This window comes from Carlito syrichta, unplaced genomic scaffold (genome assembly GCF_000164805.1).
Source record: "Carlito syrichta isolate Samal-C Ts95f unplaced genomic scaffold, Tarsius_syrichta-2.0.1 Scaffold308211, whole genome shotgun sequence".
In the NCBI taxonomy this organism is placed as follows: domain Eukaryota; kingdom Metazoa; phylum Chordata; class Mammalia; order Primates; family Tarsiidae; genus Carlito; species Carlito syrichta.
Genome location: NW_007252307.1, coordinates 25297 through 38881, shown reverse-complemented (window position 1 = coordinate 38881; position 13585 = coordinate 25297). Strand labels below are relative to the sequence as shown.

Here is a 13585-nt window from a genome sequence, read left to right as displayed (position 1 = left end):
GAAAGTCAGATGAAACCTAGGGCTTACCTTGTTTATTTCCCTAATCACAAAAACGGAAGCCTTTTGTCCAGTGCCTAAAAAGCCAGCCTTATCAATTTTGTTTAATTTTATAATTGTTTAATGTGGAAGGATAAGGCCATTTATGTCCAGTAATTTCTGCCGTGACTGGAAGCAGAAGCTCCAATTGTTAAATTCTAAAACTTTGTCATAAGAAAACTATATAGAGAGAGTACTCAGGTAAATATATACATATTAACATAAACATGTATTTTAATGTGCGGCCTTTGCATAGTGTTTAATTACTCAGGTTTTGGAGTCCGACGCCTGAGTACCAACTATTTGATCTGGATAAATTGTTTGTTTTTCAAGGATCTATGTTCTTTTCTGTGGTTTGAAAATGATAATGTTGCTTATTCCATTGTGATGTTTAAGTAATGTACAGAAAGCACTTAGCACAGTGTACAGTAAATTGTAAATGCACATAAATGTTAATGTTAGCCGGGCTCGGTGCTCAAACTGTAATCCCGCGCCTTTGGGAGGCTGAGGTGAGTGGATTGCCTGAGCCCGCGGGTTCGAGACCCACCTGGGCAGCAAGACTTCATCTCTACAATAAATTAAAAAAAAAAATCAACCAGGCGTGATAGCGTGTGCTTGTAATTTTGGCTACTAGGAAGGCTGAGGCAGAAGGATCACCGGAGCCCAGCAGGTCGAGGCTGCGGTGGCTGGGAGCGGCCACTGCACTCCAGTCTGGGCGATCGAGTGAGACTCCAACTCAAAAAAAAAAAAAAAAAAAAAGAAAATGTTAATGTTATTCTATATACATTATTTAAAAAAATCTAGAAAGAACATCATTAAAACATCAACAGTAATTATTTCAGGGTAATATTTACTCATGTTGAGTTATGTATTTCAATGCTCTTTACACTGAATATCTATTTTTTAATAATTAAAAGTAAATATTATGTTAAGCCAGGTGTGGTGACTCACACCTGTAATCACAGCACTTTGGGAGGCAGGGGTGGGAGGTGTGCTTGAGCCCAGGAGTTCAAAACCAGCCTAGGCAATGTAGTGAGACTGCAAAAAATTAGCCGGGCGTGGTGGCATGTGCTTGTAGTCCCAGCTACTCAAGAGATGGAAGCAAAGGATTGCCTGAGCCCAGGAGGTCAAGGCTGCGATGAGACGTGATCATGCCATTGCACTCCAGCCTGGGCAGCAGAGTGACATCCTGACTGAAAAAAATACATATATATTTTAAAGAAAATATGACTTCTAGATTTTTTTGATATTATTGTGAGAAGATAAAAGAATGCATTGCAATACAAAAAAGTGTACAGCCTGTGCAAGCTTTGGAAAAAGTTTCTTTCTTTGAGCTAGTCTTTGAATTCTGCACATTCTGTTCCCATTACAAGTTGAAATTAATGGGGCCAAGAAAATCTCTATGTTTCTACAAGCCTGATATCATCTTCTCCATGCTACAGATGAACCTCAGAGTGTCCCTGTCTATAAATCAGGGAGGCGGGAAACTAGGTAACAAAAACAAATATACAGAGATATAAGAGGAAATCATTAGTATGATTTTAGCTTTTGATACTTTAAAAAGGTTTGAATATTTCAAGCTGCTGAAAATAATTGGTTCAGACAAATTATGAGAAAAATTTGAGCATAATAATGTTCTCTCATTAGTATACTATCTTTAAAAGGAAGAATAAGCTAAGATTCTATCTAACATATTAGGAAAAATTAAAGTTCATTTGACATGATCTTTTCAGAAAGTGTGTGAGAGCTTTAAAATAAAGGGATAAACTGGAAGACAAATATTAAGAAGAGAGTTCTTATTAAATAATTTCTAAATATGTAGAACATTTCTAAATGAGATACTTGTGATAAAAGACTAAATATTTAAACCCCTAAGGCCAAACTTGTAGGGTCTTTCTTTTTTATATGTACTAAACTCACACACTAGAAAGAGACAGGAGAGGAGTTGGCATAAAAGTGAAATGAACTATAGTAAAAAATCTTTTCTGTAGCTCTAAGTCTTTATCAAATACACTGAGCACTTTTCCTGTGTAATTTTACTTAAACTTCACAAAACCCGATGATACAAATATCGTTATTACTTCCATTTTTTCTGATGATGGACTGATATTTGAAGGAAGTTCCTATACTTAAATCACAGAGTTAAGCACAATGGTAAAATTTGAAATAAGGTCTATCTGAATACAAAGCTCATGTTGCTATTACCTCTAATACTGTGCTATATTGGCCTCTATATAATTAACGTCATAAGGCTAATTTAAACTTTGTTTTACAGTATTAATACTATTCTATATTATATCTTAAAATACAGAGTTCCCAACAAATGTCTTTAGTTAAAAACTAAATATGGGAGCACTTAGATAGAAAATAGCTAGCCAAAGAAATCCTTTTCTGACAATCTTGAAGTTTTAAAGAAATTAAAATTCTACGTCACATTTTAAGAAGTTTACATTTTTATATAAAGCAAATTCATCACATATCAACAAAAGACATTAAATTATCTTTTTCAGAAGGAAACTAAAATTGAAAAGTAAAATGAAATCACTAGGTTCATATGGAAGGTCAATTTTTAGAGCTTTTAGGAATCGCCACACTGCTTTCCACAGAGGTTGCACTAGTTTACAACGATGGAATACTACACAGTCATAAAAAAGAACAAAATCATGAATTTCACAGCAACCTGGATGGAACTAGAATCTATAATAATGAGTGACCTCTCACAGAAACAAAGATCCGAATATCACATGTTCTCACTCATATAATGGACCTTGAACATCCAATGTAATACTATAAGAAAATGACTGACGGTACTGGGAAACTATGGAGGGGGATGGGATTAACAGTAGCAAATATCTGTCGGGGGATGGGAACACACCTCTTATCAACAGGGTGCCTGAATGAAACATAATTGTACACCTAACCCTTAACTGTACCCCACAAAACCATAATAAAAAATATTGATTAATAAAAAAAAAGAAATCACTAGGCTTAATTTATCTCAATTAGAACACCATCATATTTTCCCCATAGTGTTATGTGTATTTTTCTACTTATCGGATTAGACAATTTTCAAAAAATTCAATATTGTTTAGGTTATTTTCTCTCTGAAACGGTTGTACATAAGACATTTGAAAAATAAAATATTTATATTTTCATTCCAAAAGAAACTCACACATAGGACCAGGTTAATTAATACTTGGGATTTTGAAAATATGTTCACATAATGCTTTTTAAATTTTTTGAATAAAACTACTTTACAAAAGCTATTATTTTTCAGATGTTGAACATAATTGGCAAATTTTGTGACCACACTTCTGTTAATATGTATTTAGTTTTCAATTTAAAAAATTTTAAAGTTGCCATGTAAAGATGATATTAAAAGTTGTCAGTGATATCACGATGCAGAAAATATTTTTTCTTCTCAGAAATTATAAATTTATTATTTCCATATATGAAAATCTAAATTGATTACTGTAGTATACAATTAAACTATAGTTATACAACTCAGTAAGAAGAGTTTTAATACCTCTTTCATACCTATTGCTTTGATGTCAAAATGCACATAATTGCTGAATTAATTATGCTTTTTAATACATTTTTAACCAAGAAAAAATACAATAAGGTTATGATTTTGCACTGCTTTCAAATAGCTCTTACACAAAGCAGACAAAGCACAAAATTCAAATTCAGTAAATTATAAGAAAATCACTACCATTGCCAAACAAATCACCTTAAAATATAACATCACCATTTTATTAAGTATTTGAAATGAGCAAGTTTATTTCAAAAACAACAAACCCTAATAATATATACACTGGTTTTCAATTTGATTGAGGTTTGACTAATACAATAAATTAATGTAAAACCACCAAAATTGTGCTGCTTCAAATATTTTCACATTTATCAACATAACCTGAAAAAGTTTTTAAAGCTTGTAGATTTTTCAGTACTTTTATGACATTATTTACACAGAAGCACATAAATATATAATACAAATCTCCAATTTTTCTGTATTTCCTCCCTGTCTCTCCCCCATTCTTGTCCCAAGTCTATTTTTTGCTACCAAAGGTTCACATGATTGCAGAAAATACTTTTCTTTTCTTAGAAATTGTACATTTGTATGGAAGAGAGTTAGACAGTGCTCTACATCATTAACCAAATCACATAACTGTCTGTACCAGCTTAAATATTCATGTAAAAATGAAAGATGTAGTGTTTTGTATTGATATGGCCAACATTTTGGCTCACAAATACATATGTAGCTTTGCCTCCTACCTTAAAATCCTTGATTTTATTGGGATGTGGGAAACATAAATCTTTACTGTTAGCAAGCAAAATTTTTTTTTTGTCTATAATTATAAAAAATATATGTGAGTTAGAGGACATAACCTTACTTGGAAGAAAAGTTTTGTATATAAATTCTAGTGTCTTTTTACAAATATTCCTATTAACCATGACAAAATGAAAAATAATTGAAAGCACTTCCAGAGAATATTTCATTTTTATTCCATAACATCCAGGTGGAGTAGCAAGGTCATAAGTTGTGACCAGCCACCTTACAATGAATCCAGTAACAAAACTAGCAAGAGGCAGCATGAGGGCTGGACCTGGGTCTTAGAATGTTAGTCGGTGCTATATTGGCCTCTATATAATTAACTTCATAAGGCTAATCACAAGCCATCACATTTGTGGCTCAGTGAAAAAGTTATGGCATAAATATGAAAAATCATGTTATTCTCTATTATTGATGGTGTCAAACAGTTTGCAACCTATTAAAAGTTATAAATATGTATTAAACAAGCCTACTTACAAATACATTGAAAGCAGGTATCTCTCAAAGGAATTTTCACACAGGTAGATAATTGAGATGCAGGGCATTTGTTAATAAGGTGTTTACGGGTTTAGATTTCATTTTCAAACTGTTGGTTTTATTCTATGTTGATCTTCTACCACTGATTTTTATTTTTGCAGGAAAAAAGGAATATTTCTTATTAAACACCATAAAAGTAAATAATGGAGAATATATATTTATGGCATATATATGTCTATATATATGCCAGGCCAATTTATATACATTTATGTAAATGGTAACTTCTACATACAAACCATGGTTATCACTTGCAATTATTCTGATATTTTGTTGAAAAGAAATAAGAATCGAAGAATGAAGAGAATGAAACGCCAATACAATTCCAAACACAAGTAAATCTGGAATGATCTAGAATGAGGTAAAGTGGATGTGAGTCACATTTGACAAAAATAAAGAATCTTAATTAAAGTTTTAATATGATAAAAGTGAATCAGAGTTTTCTCTAGTTTATACTAGAATCACGTTATAATTTATGTGATTTTCCTACTCTAAGAAGTTCGTTTTTCAAGTGTTCCTGTAAAACACATAAGGAAGGAACATTAGGTGATAGAAACTGCATTAGTCAAAACTTGTTGGCAAGACTTATTGTTACTTCCAGGAGACACAAAAGAGCTTGGCTAACTCAAAAACCCCTATCCCATACTCTTTCTATTGCAAAAATTAGACTTTATGTTATTTTATTCCTCTAGTTTCAAGATACGTCAAATAAAAAAGTCACTGAATATAGCTACTAGATTAGGGCTCTCATATGTTCTACAGATCACCTGCAACAGAGTCTCTTGAAAAAGGAGAGGATGGTATTTCTGTTGAAAAATTTTGATTCATGGGCTGTATCCAAATTTAATGAAGCAAAAATTATGGGAATTGGACACTGGAATCTGTATTTAAAGAATCTCCCCAGATGATTCTTAAGCAAAGCAAGTCTTGAAAATCACCTCCCTGTAGTCAATACTTCATCAAACATGTCTGTACTTGTTCACATTTAACTTGTAAGAACATGCAGATAGTCATTTTGAAAGTGGTAGATACACTCTTGAGAAATAAACCTGTGAATGAATGAATGAACTGAAAACCAAAGCAAGAATCAGAAGTATTTTGGTTTTACATAGAACCAGTGTTCACTGCATTCACCTTTCTCTCAAAGACCAAAGAGGTCAAGGAAGAAAATATAACACAAACTATTCCTCATGTTGTATAGCTCTATGAAGTAGGAATGTTCACATTACAGGTGCAAGATATTTAATAAATGAAAGAATGTATCTGAATGCACTTTCTCAAATGTTGTTAATGTAATGCAGAGAGGTAAGCAGGGTGCTATTCAGCTCTTCTCAGGCCACACTTCTAACTGAGCTCGCTGGCCATCTACGCAGGCAATGATGGTACTTGAAGACAGCCGAAGTAAGAATCCAGAAATATAGATGAGAGCTTTCCAGCAAGAGCATTTCATAGAACTTCTGTTTGAATCAAACACATATCTTAACAGGAGGAAGTCCTATTTAGCATGTGCAAGATATCTTCATACATCTTCATGAAGTTCTAGTTTTTCAATTTGGAAATGTATGTATGAAAATTTTCTGTAACGTTTGGTTCATTGTGGTCATCATTGTCACTACAGTGTATCATTACTAAATTTTTTTTTAACCCTACCATATGTTTCAAGATGAGAGCTTCTAAGATTGAGAAGATATAAAAGATGTCTTATTCAATGTCATCTAGATTTATAGAGTGCTAACTTTAGTGGTGCTTAAAATTGTTATACCTTAATGCTCAACAAATTTGGACATTTTAATTTCTAATATGTTCTAATTTCACTTTTTTTGTATTATGCTGAATGACTTTATAAATATTTAAGGCAATCTTATAGATAATATTGAAGGACCCATAAACTTAACTTTTGAAAGTCCTCATTTTATGAAGAAACTTCATTTTACAATAAAGTTTTATCCTAATACTTTCAATGGTTAATACTAAAAAAAAAAAAAAAAGGAAAAAAACATTGTATGCATGATCCTTCATGCTATAGATGATTTTACATAATTAAAATTTTTTAAATATAGGTATGTAAATAGGTAGGTAGATTTTTTAAAAATCATCTAGTGCCTCCCCTTCTTTTAAATTTTATACCACTGAGTGACAGCATCCATTTCTCATTAGGTGAAATACATGTTCTTATTTTGTCAATACAGGCACTTTCTGCTTTAAGGAGCCTCCAATTTAAAAAACAGAACTAAGAGTGGATATTTTCTTTATAAAGGTTTGTCAATGCAAAAGAATTTGTCAAATAATTGCCTTAATGAAGTAAGTCCTCCTAATAAATTTTTTATTTCACAAAATTTTGTAAGATATTGAGGTTATAGAAACTCAATGACTGTATTCAGCAAAGAATACCAGTATAATTATACTTGTTCTTTATTATTATTTGTTACACAAGTAAATCTATTTGTAATCACATTGTTTGTTTTTGGCAACAAAATTTAAATTTTAAATTTTTATATGATTATGCACTAAGACCAAAAAGTATAAAGCATGATAATGTTGTTTTCCCTTTTTAGCATCTCTGGAATGTGATTTTTTTTGACACATGATTCATAATTAATTCTGAGAAAGCCTAAAAAGTTCTTTGCAAGTAATATCCCAAACTAGAATGCTTAAGAAAAATATTTTTTGTTTTGTTTTGTTTTTTGTGAATCAGTCTCACTCTGTTGCCTAAACTGGAGTGCAGTGGCACACTCATGGCCACTGCAGGTCGAGGCAATCCTTGTGCCTCAACCTTCTGGGTAGTTGGAACTATAGGCGTGTGCCACCACGCCCAGCTAATTTTTTTTTTCTTAAATTGTAGAGACGAGATCTTGCCAAGTTGCTCGGGTTGGTCTCGAACCCCTGGGCTCAAGTAGCCTCTCGCCTCAGCCTCCCAAAATGTTGCACTCAGCTTGCAGTTGTGTCTTACAGATAATTCTGATGATACTTTGAGTCGTCATCTTGCTGGAGTGCAATGGCATGATCGTGGCTCACTGCAGCCTCAACCTCCTGGGTTCAGCAGTCCTTCTATCTCAGCCTCCTAAGTAGCTGGCTGCAGGTGAGTACTACCATGCCTGATTAATATTTTGATTTTTTGTACAAAGTTTCACTATGCTGCCCACACTGGTCTCAAATTCCTGGGCTCGAGCAATCTACCCTTAGCCTCTCATGATGGTATTTTTAAAATGAGTATAAATCAAATAGAAATAATCAAACATATAATTCAAATTTGAGTTTCAACAAGAGTAAGATGATAATACATGTAATGTAATTAGAATGGACGTACATTTATCAGCTATAATCTCTTTTAAACTAATGAAGTTCATCAAATTTTCTGTGAGAATTAATGGAGTAAAATATTACAGAGCTTCCTATAAATCTGTTGTTCTACCATTGTAAATTGTTATTCCATTTTGAGAATTATTTATATTAATAATGTTTTAAAAAGATGTGAAGATTCTCTATAACATTTTATTCATTGTGGTCATCAATTGCCAGCATAATTACAAAAATATTTGAGAATATTTTTTATTTGAAAACTACATAGTTTGAGGTGACTTGGCAGATATTTTGTTTAATATCTTCTGTAATTAGAGTACCAACTTCAGAGGTGCTTACAATTGTTATATCTTAAAATTCTACAAGCTTGGATATTTTACTTTCTGACAGGTACTAATTCCATATTAAGCTACTTTTGGACCATGAATTTATAAGCAGCATTTGAAGCAACCTTACAGAAAATATTTAATCTACTTAAAAAATTACAAATGCTGTACTATAATATTTTCATATGCCCAATACATTTGGAAAAGAAATCCACAAATATATAATTAACAACTATGCATAATTAAATATTAAGCAGTATATATTAACAATGCTAGAATCTTTAATAAACAAAACAAAGATCAATAGTTTTACTAATTTCCACAAATTAATAGTTTTTTCCCTTCAAATCAACCAATTTTACTGAGGAAAAATCCATTTTTATATTACTGTTAACTAATAATTATACTTTTACTTATTTACTGTTTCACAAGTTTACAGATTGCTTCCCATGCATAATAAATAAACTTTCAGCCAATTATATCTTGGTATAGATAACAATGAAAAGTCAAACCCTTAAAAATACATAAGCTATAGCAAACTCATTCTACAAAAATTCATAGATTCAAAAAGACATTTTAAATATCAGATGTCTGTATTGCATCTTACAATAATTATAAATGTTCCATAAAATTTGATTTCACATAAATTTTTAAGAAGTTAGCATTTGTATTTTCCTTGAATAGACACAATCACATATGTTTCTGTAGAATCAATTTCAAAAATGTGAGGTTGACTATGGTATTATTTTAGAGGACCGCCCAGTGGACTTGGAACATCCCATGCAATGTCAGGGAAACCTCATAAGCTAGAGAACAATGATATTACACTACTAGTCACCTGTGCTGAGATATGTGCAATTATATGAGGAAAGCTCAACCCTTCAACTATCTCTCATTATTAAACTTGCCCAGACCACAGTCTGAAATACCTGCATAAAAAAAAATCAAAGAGGACCAGTTACGAATTGTCCATCATTAGGTAGTCTCCAAAACTCAATCCTCTGGTCTTCAGCTTCGGAGACTAGAAACATCAGACAGAGCAGCTGAGATCTAGGACACTGAATGGACATCTGAGTCTCCTTAAAGAGTCACTTGATCTCATTTACCCTTTCACTCTTACTGAACAAAGCAAGGAACAATTTACAGGCACCGTCAGGAGCACAATCACAGAAGAGCCCATACCTCCGTGAGCAGACTTACAATGACCACACTGCCTGCTGAGCTTACATCTAATTGTCCTTTAGGACTAACCAGGAGAGTCAGCTTCTCTAGGACACATTTCCTGATCATTGCCCTTCACCTTCACCTCTACAATAGGTGTTACCCCTATATACAACTGAGTGCTTAATCCAATTAGCACAGGTAGTGAACGCCATCACAGTGATGTATTTACCTTTGTATCTTGAGTACTAGAATGCAAAATTCCTGCAAACAGAGACCACAATTATTTTAGTTTACTTTCCCAGGACCAAGCCCAGTTATTAGCACACAGTAAATGCTCAATAAATGTTTGTGAATGGATGTTGAATGAAGGTACCACTGCCACACCTGGTACATCTGCCACATTGATGATGTGGAGGTAAGAACAGAATTAATTGTTCAAAAACAAAGAGACTGAAACCATGTAGTGAAAATGCCACGACTCAGTCTCCTAATAGCTAAAATGAATGCAATTTTTACATCATCAGAAAACATCTTGGAATCTGCTGTCATCGAGTAAATAACACCTTTATAGGTCTGTGCATGGAGATATATATCATGTATTTATAATGATAGCATTTTACTGCTATAAACACTGAAAACCAAGGAATCTCATTTTTAAAAAATTAGAAAATGACTGTATTTCCTGAGATTCCATATCCTATGCATAAAATCTGTCTAAAGTTTTCAAATAATTACACTATTTATTCCATTTCTAATTAAAATACAATAGCATATTGTTACAGATTATTTGAAAATTATACTAATAGAATAATTGATATCACTGAATTGAAAACTCATTGTTTTTTATATCGATTACTCTTTCTGAAATAAAATTTCATTTCCTTATTTTGGAAAAATAATTTTCCTAAAAGAAGTGTAATTTTAAAAAATTATCTGAATAGATTTCTGATGAAGCAAAAACTATACATTTACTTAATTAAAAAATATTTTAAAATATTCTACACGAACAACAATAATATAATTTTCATGAAAGTAACAGACCTGAAAAAAGTTTGAAGTCTCTTCAAAGTTTCCTGTCATTTATGGAAAACATATAACATTAATTTACTATCTGCCCCTTTAAACTTTATTCTATTTTTCTAAATCATCCTTGAAACAACAGGGAGACATTTTAGGATGAGGGCTGAAATGTGTACTTTGGGTATATTTTATAGACAATAGATGTGAACAAGGCAATTATAATCAGAGAATAAAGCAGACAGACTTGAATTTTTATCACAGTTGCACACAGAATAAAGCTTGATTAGTTGGAAAGCAAAGTCCTGCATACACAAAGCACAAAATACAGTCTAAGAAATATTTCACATGCTTTGGTTATTTCAACTTAGCTCTTACATGCAACTTAATGAAAGTCTAATGTAAATAAAGTATGTGCTAAACGGTTTCTTTTCCCTAAGACAAAACTATTCAAACCTCTTAGTCACTACACATTTTTACAATGCCAGAGGAAAAAAATGAGAAATTATTAATTTTTAAAATTACCCAGCAATTCCATTGCATCATCTTCATTATCAATATCTTCTTCTGTTACAGATGGAGTAGGACTGTGGATCGACTCAAAAGAGTCTTGAGAGAGCATTGCTGCCAAGAGTTTCTTATGTTGCTGTTGCTGCTGTTTTAATCCCTTAGTCTTAGGCTCCATCTTTAAGCTGAGGGAATATTTAAATCTTAATTAGCTGTGATAAGTAAACACAATCATCTGCAAACAAATTTTCATTCAGTTATCTGTCATATGAATTTACGGACATATTACTAAAGTTTTCCTCAAGAATAATGAAAATACAGTCTTTCTCAAACACAACAAATGCCCATGGGTATCGGGGAGCTGAAATCTCCTGCCCCATTTAAGAGAGGAGGTGCTAATACTTCTACAAATGGTTGCCATGTGGGAGTTAAAATCCTCTGTTAATGGAGTTGCTGCTTTTTAAAGAGGAGGCAGAATGTCCAGATTCTTAGCCCCTTATTTACAAAGCAAATGTATGTCCAACAAAACACATGTTTTGGGATCAATATTTTGATATACTACATGAAGATTTTTTTAAATACCCAGTTTTAATTTCTTTTGCATGTGTGTACATAGTGGTCCCAGCACCATTTGTTGGAAAGACTGTTTTCTCTCCCATTTAATTGTCTTGTTTTAATTTATGATGTTTTGAATCTATCTCTTTGTATGGTTTTCTTTTCTTTTCTTTTTTTTTTTTTTTTTTTTTGAGTTGGAGTCTCACTCTGTCACCCAGACTGGAGTGCAGTGGCCACTCCCGGCCACTGCAGCCTCAACCTACTGGGCTCCGCTGATCCTTCTGCCTCAGCCTTCCTAGTAGCCGGAATTACAGGCATGCGCTACCACGCCCGGCTGATTTTTTTTAAATTTATTTTAGAGATGAGGTCTCGCTGCCCAGGCGGGTCTCGAACCCACGGGCTCAGGCAATCCACTCACCTCAGCCTCCCAAAGGCGTGGGATTACAGGCTGAGCCACCGAGCCCAGCTTGTATGGTTTTCTTAATGACTGCTGTTTGTGTTACTATACACAGTAGATTGTTTTACTAAAATCCGTTGATCATTTGTGGTGAAGCGTATACATATTACTTTCATTTTAGTCCCTTTATCTTCCTTATTTCTAAATATTATCACTTTGAATATCAAATGGCATTATAATATTTGTTTTGTTTTTTGTTTGTTTTTATATTCAAGATATAATCTGTAGGTTGTATCTTACATCAAATTAGGGATGTTTTCCACTTTTCAAGATGTGGGGTGCAATTTAGTGTTAGGTATACAAATGGTCATTGTTCAGGTAAAGTTTGGGCCTCACTTTGGTCCTCACTTCACCTGGTTAGAGATCCAGTACCTACCCTTATTGTTTTCAACTATTATTTCTTCTAATTCTTATTCAATCCACTCACTTTCGCTCTCTTTCTTGGATTCAAATGGTAAGAATGTCAGATCTTTTGTTATTCTCCCATAGGTCAATGAGGTTGCATTTTTCCTGGTACTTCGCATGATTATTTTCTTTTATTGTATCCTATATAATTTGGCTACTATTTGAGGAGTTTCTGGATTCTATTTAAGTATTTTGTATTAGAAGGCAGCCACTTATATCTCCTAACCTACTTTTGTAGCCTGTGGCACCCATGGCAATTTAATTTTCAGAGCTCTTGCAATGCTGTTCTGTTCTTGGTTTACCTGGTGTTGCTGTGGCTTCCACTGGTCCCAGCTAGTGTCGGCTAATGGAGCAGAAAGAGCAACCCCAGGATGGGCATCTGGTACCTCTAGTGAAGGGATGGTCTGACTGTGGGGACAAAAAGGCTTCTCATGCTATGCTTTGTTTGGGGAGCTCCCTCTTACTGATGCTTTCTTTGTCCAGGAAAAGGTGCTAAAGTGCCTGGTATCTTTCAGTTGGACAGAGGAATCTCAGGCCTATGTGGACAGATTTCCAGGAAAGGCCACTTTTTTTTTTTCAGCAGTAGCGAGACTTTAATGATGGTTTTGCAAGATCAGGTGTCTGGTGGGCAGGCACACCAAAGCAGGGAGCACAAGGCCAACTGCCACACTGTCTTCAGTGGGGAAAAGGAGTCTCGAGTCTGGCAGGGAAGGACAGAGTGCCGCCTGACCATTTACTGTCAGTAGGGTTTCTGGTCCATTTCCTTAGCCTGTATCTCTAGGTTTTCCTGGTGTTGTTGGTGAGGTTCCTGTTTAATTAGGGGGAGAAATGAACCTACCTGGGTCACCTTTTCTTGCTAGTTTGGAGGTTGGGAAATGCCAGACCTAGGCTGCCTTATTCTGTTGCTTTATTCTGTTGGATTGTAAGGCACACTGCTGCCATGTTGTTCCT

The 13585-nt window shown here is 33.7% G+C and overlaps 1 protein-coding gene across 1 annotated transcript in view; it reads right to left on the bottom strand.

The window, feature by feature from the left end:
* LOC103267715 (uncharacterized protein C8orf34-like) overlaps nt 1–13585 on the bottom strand; it is a 318318-nt gene that overhangs the window by 282472 nt on the left and 22261 nt on the right. The window contains exon 3 of the mRNA XM_021716164.1: nt 11236–11402. Coding sequence (XP_021571839.1) covers nt 11236–11402 — 167 coding nt within the window. The remainder of the gene's footprint in view (nt 1–11235; nt 11403–13585) is intronic.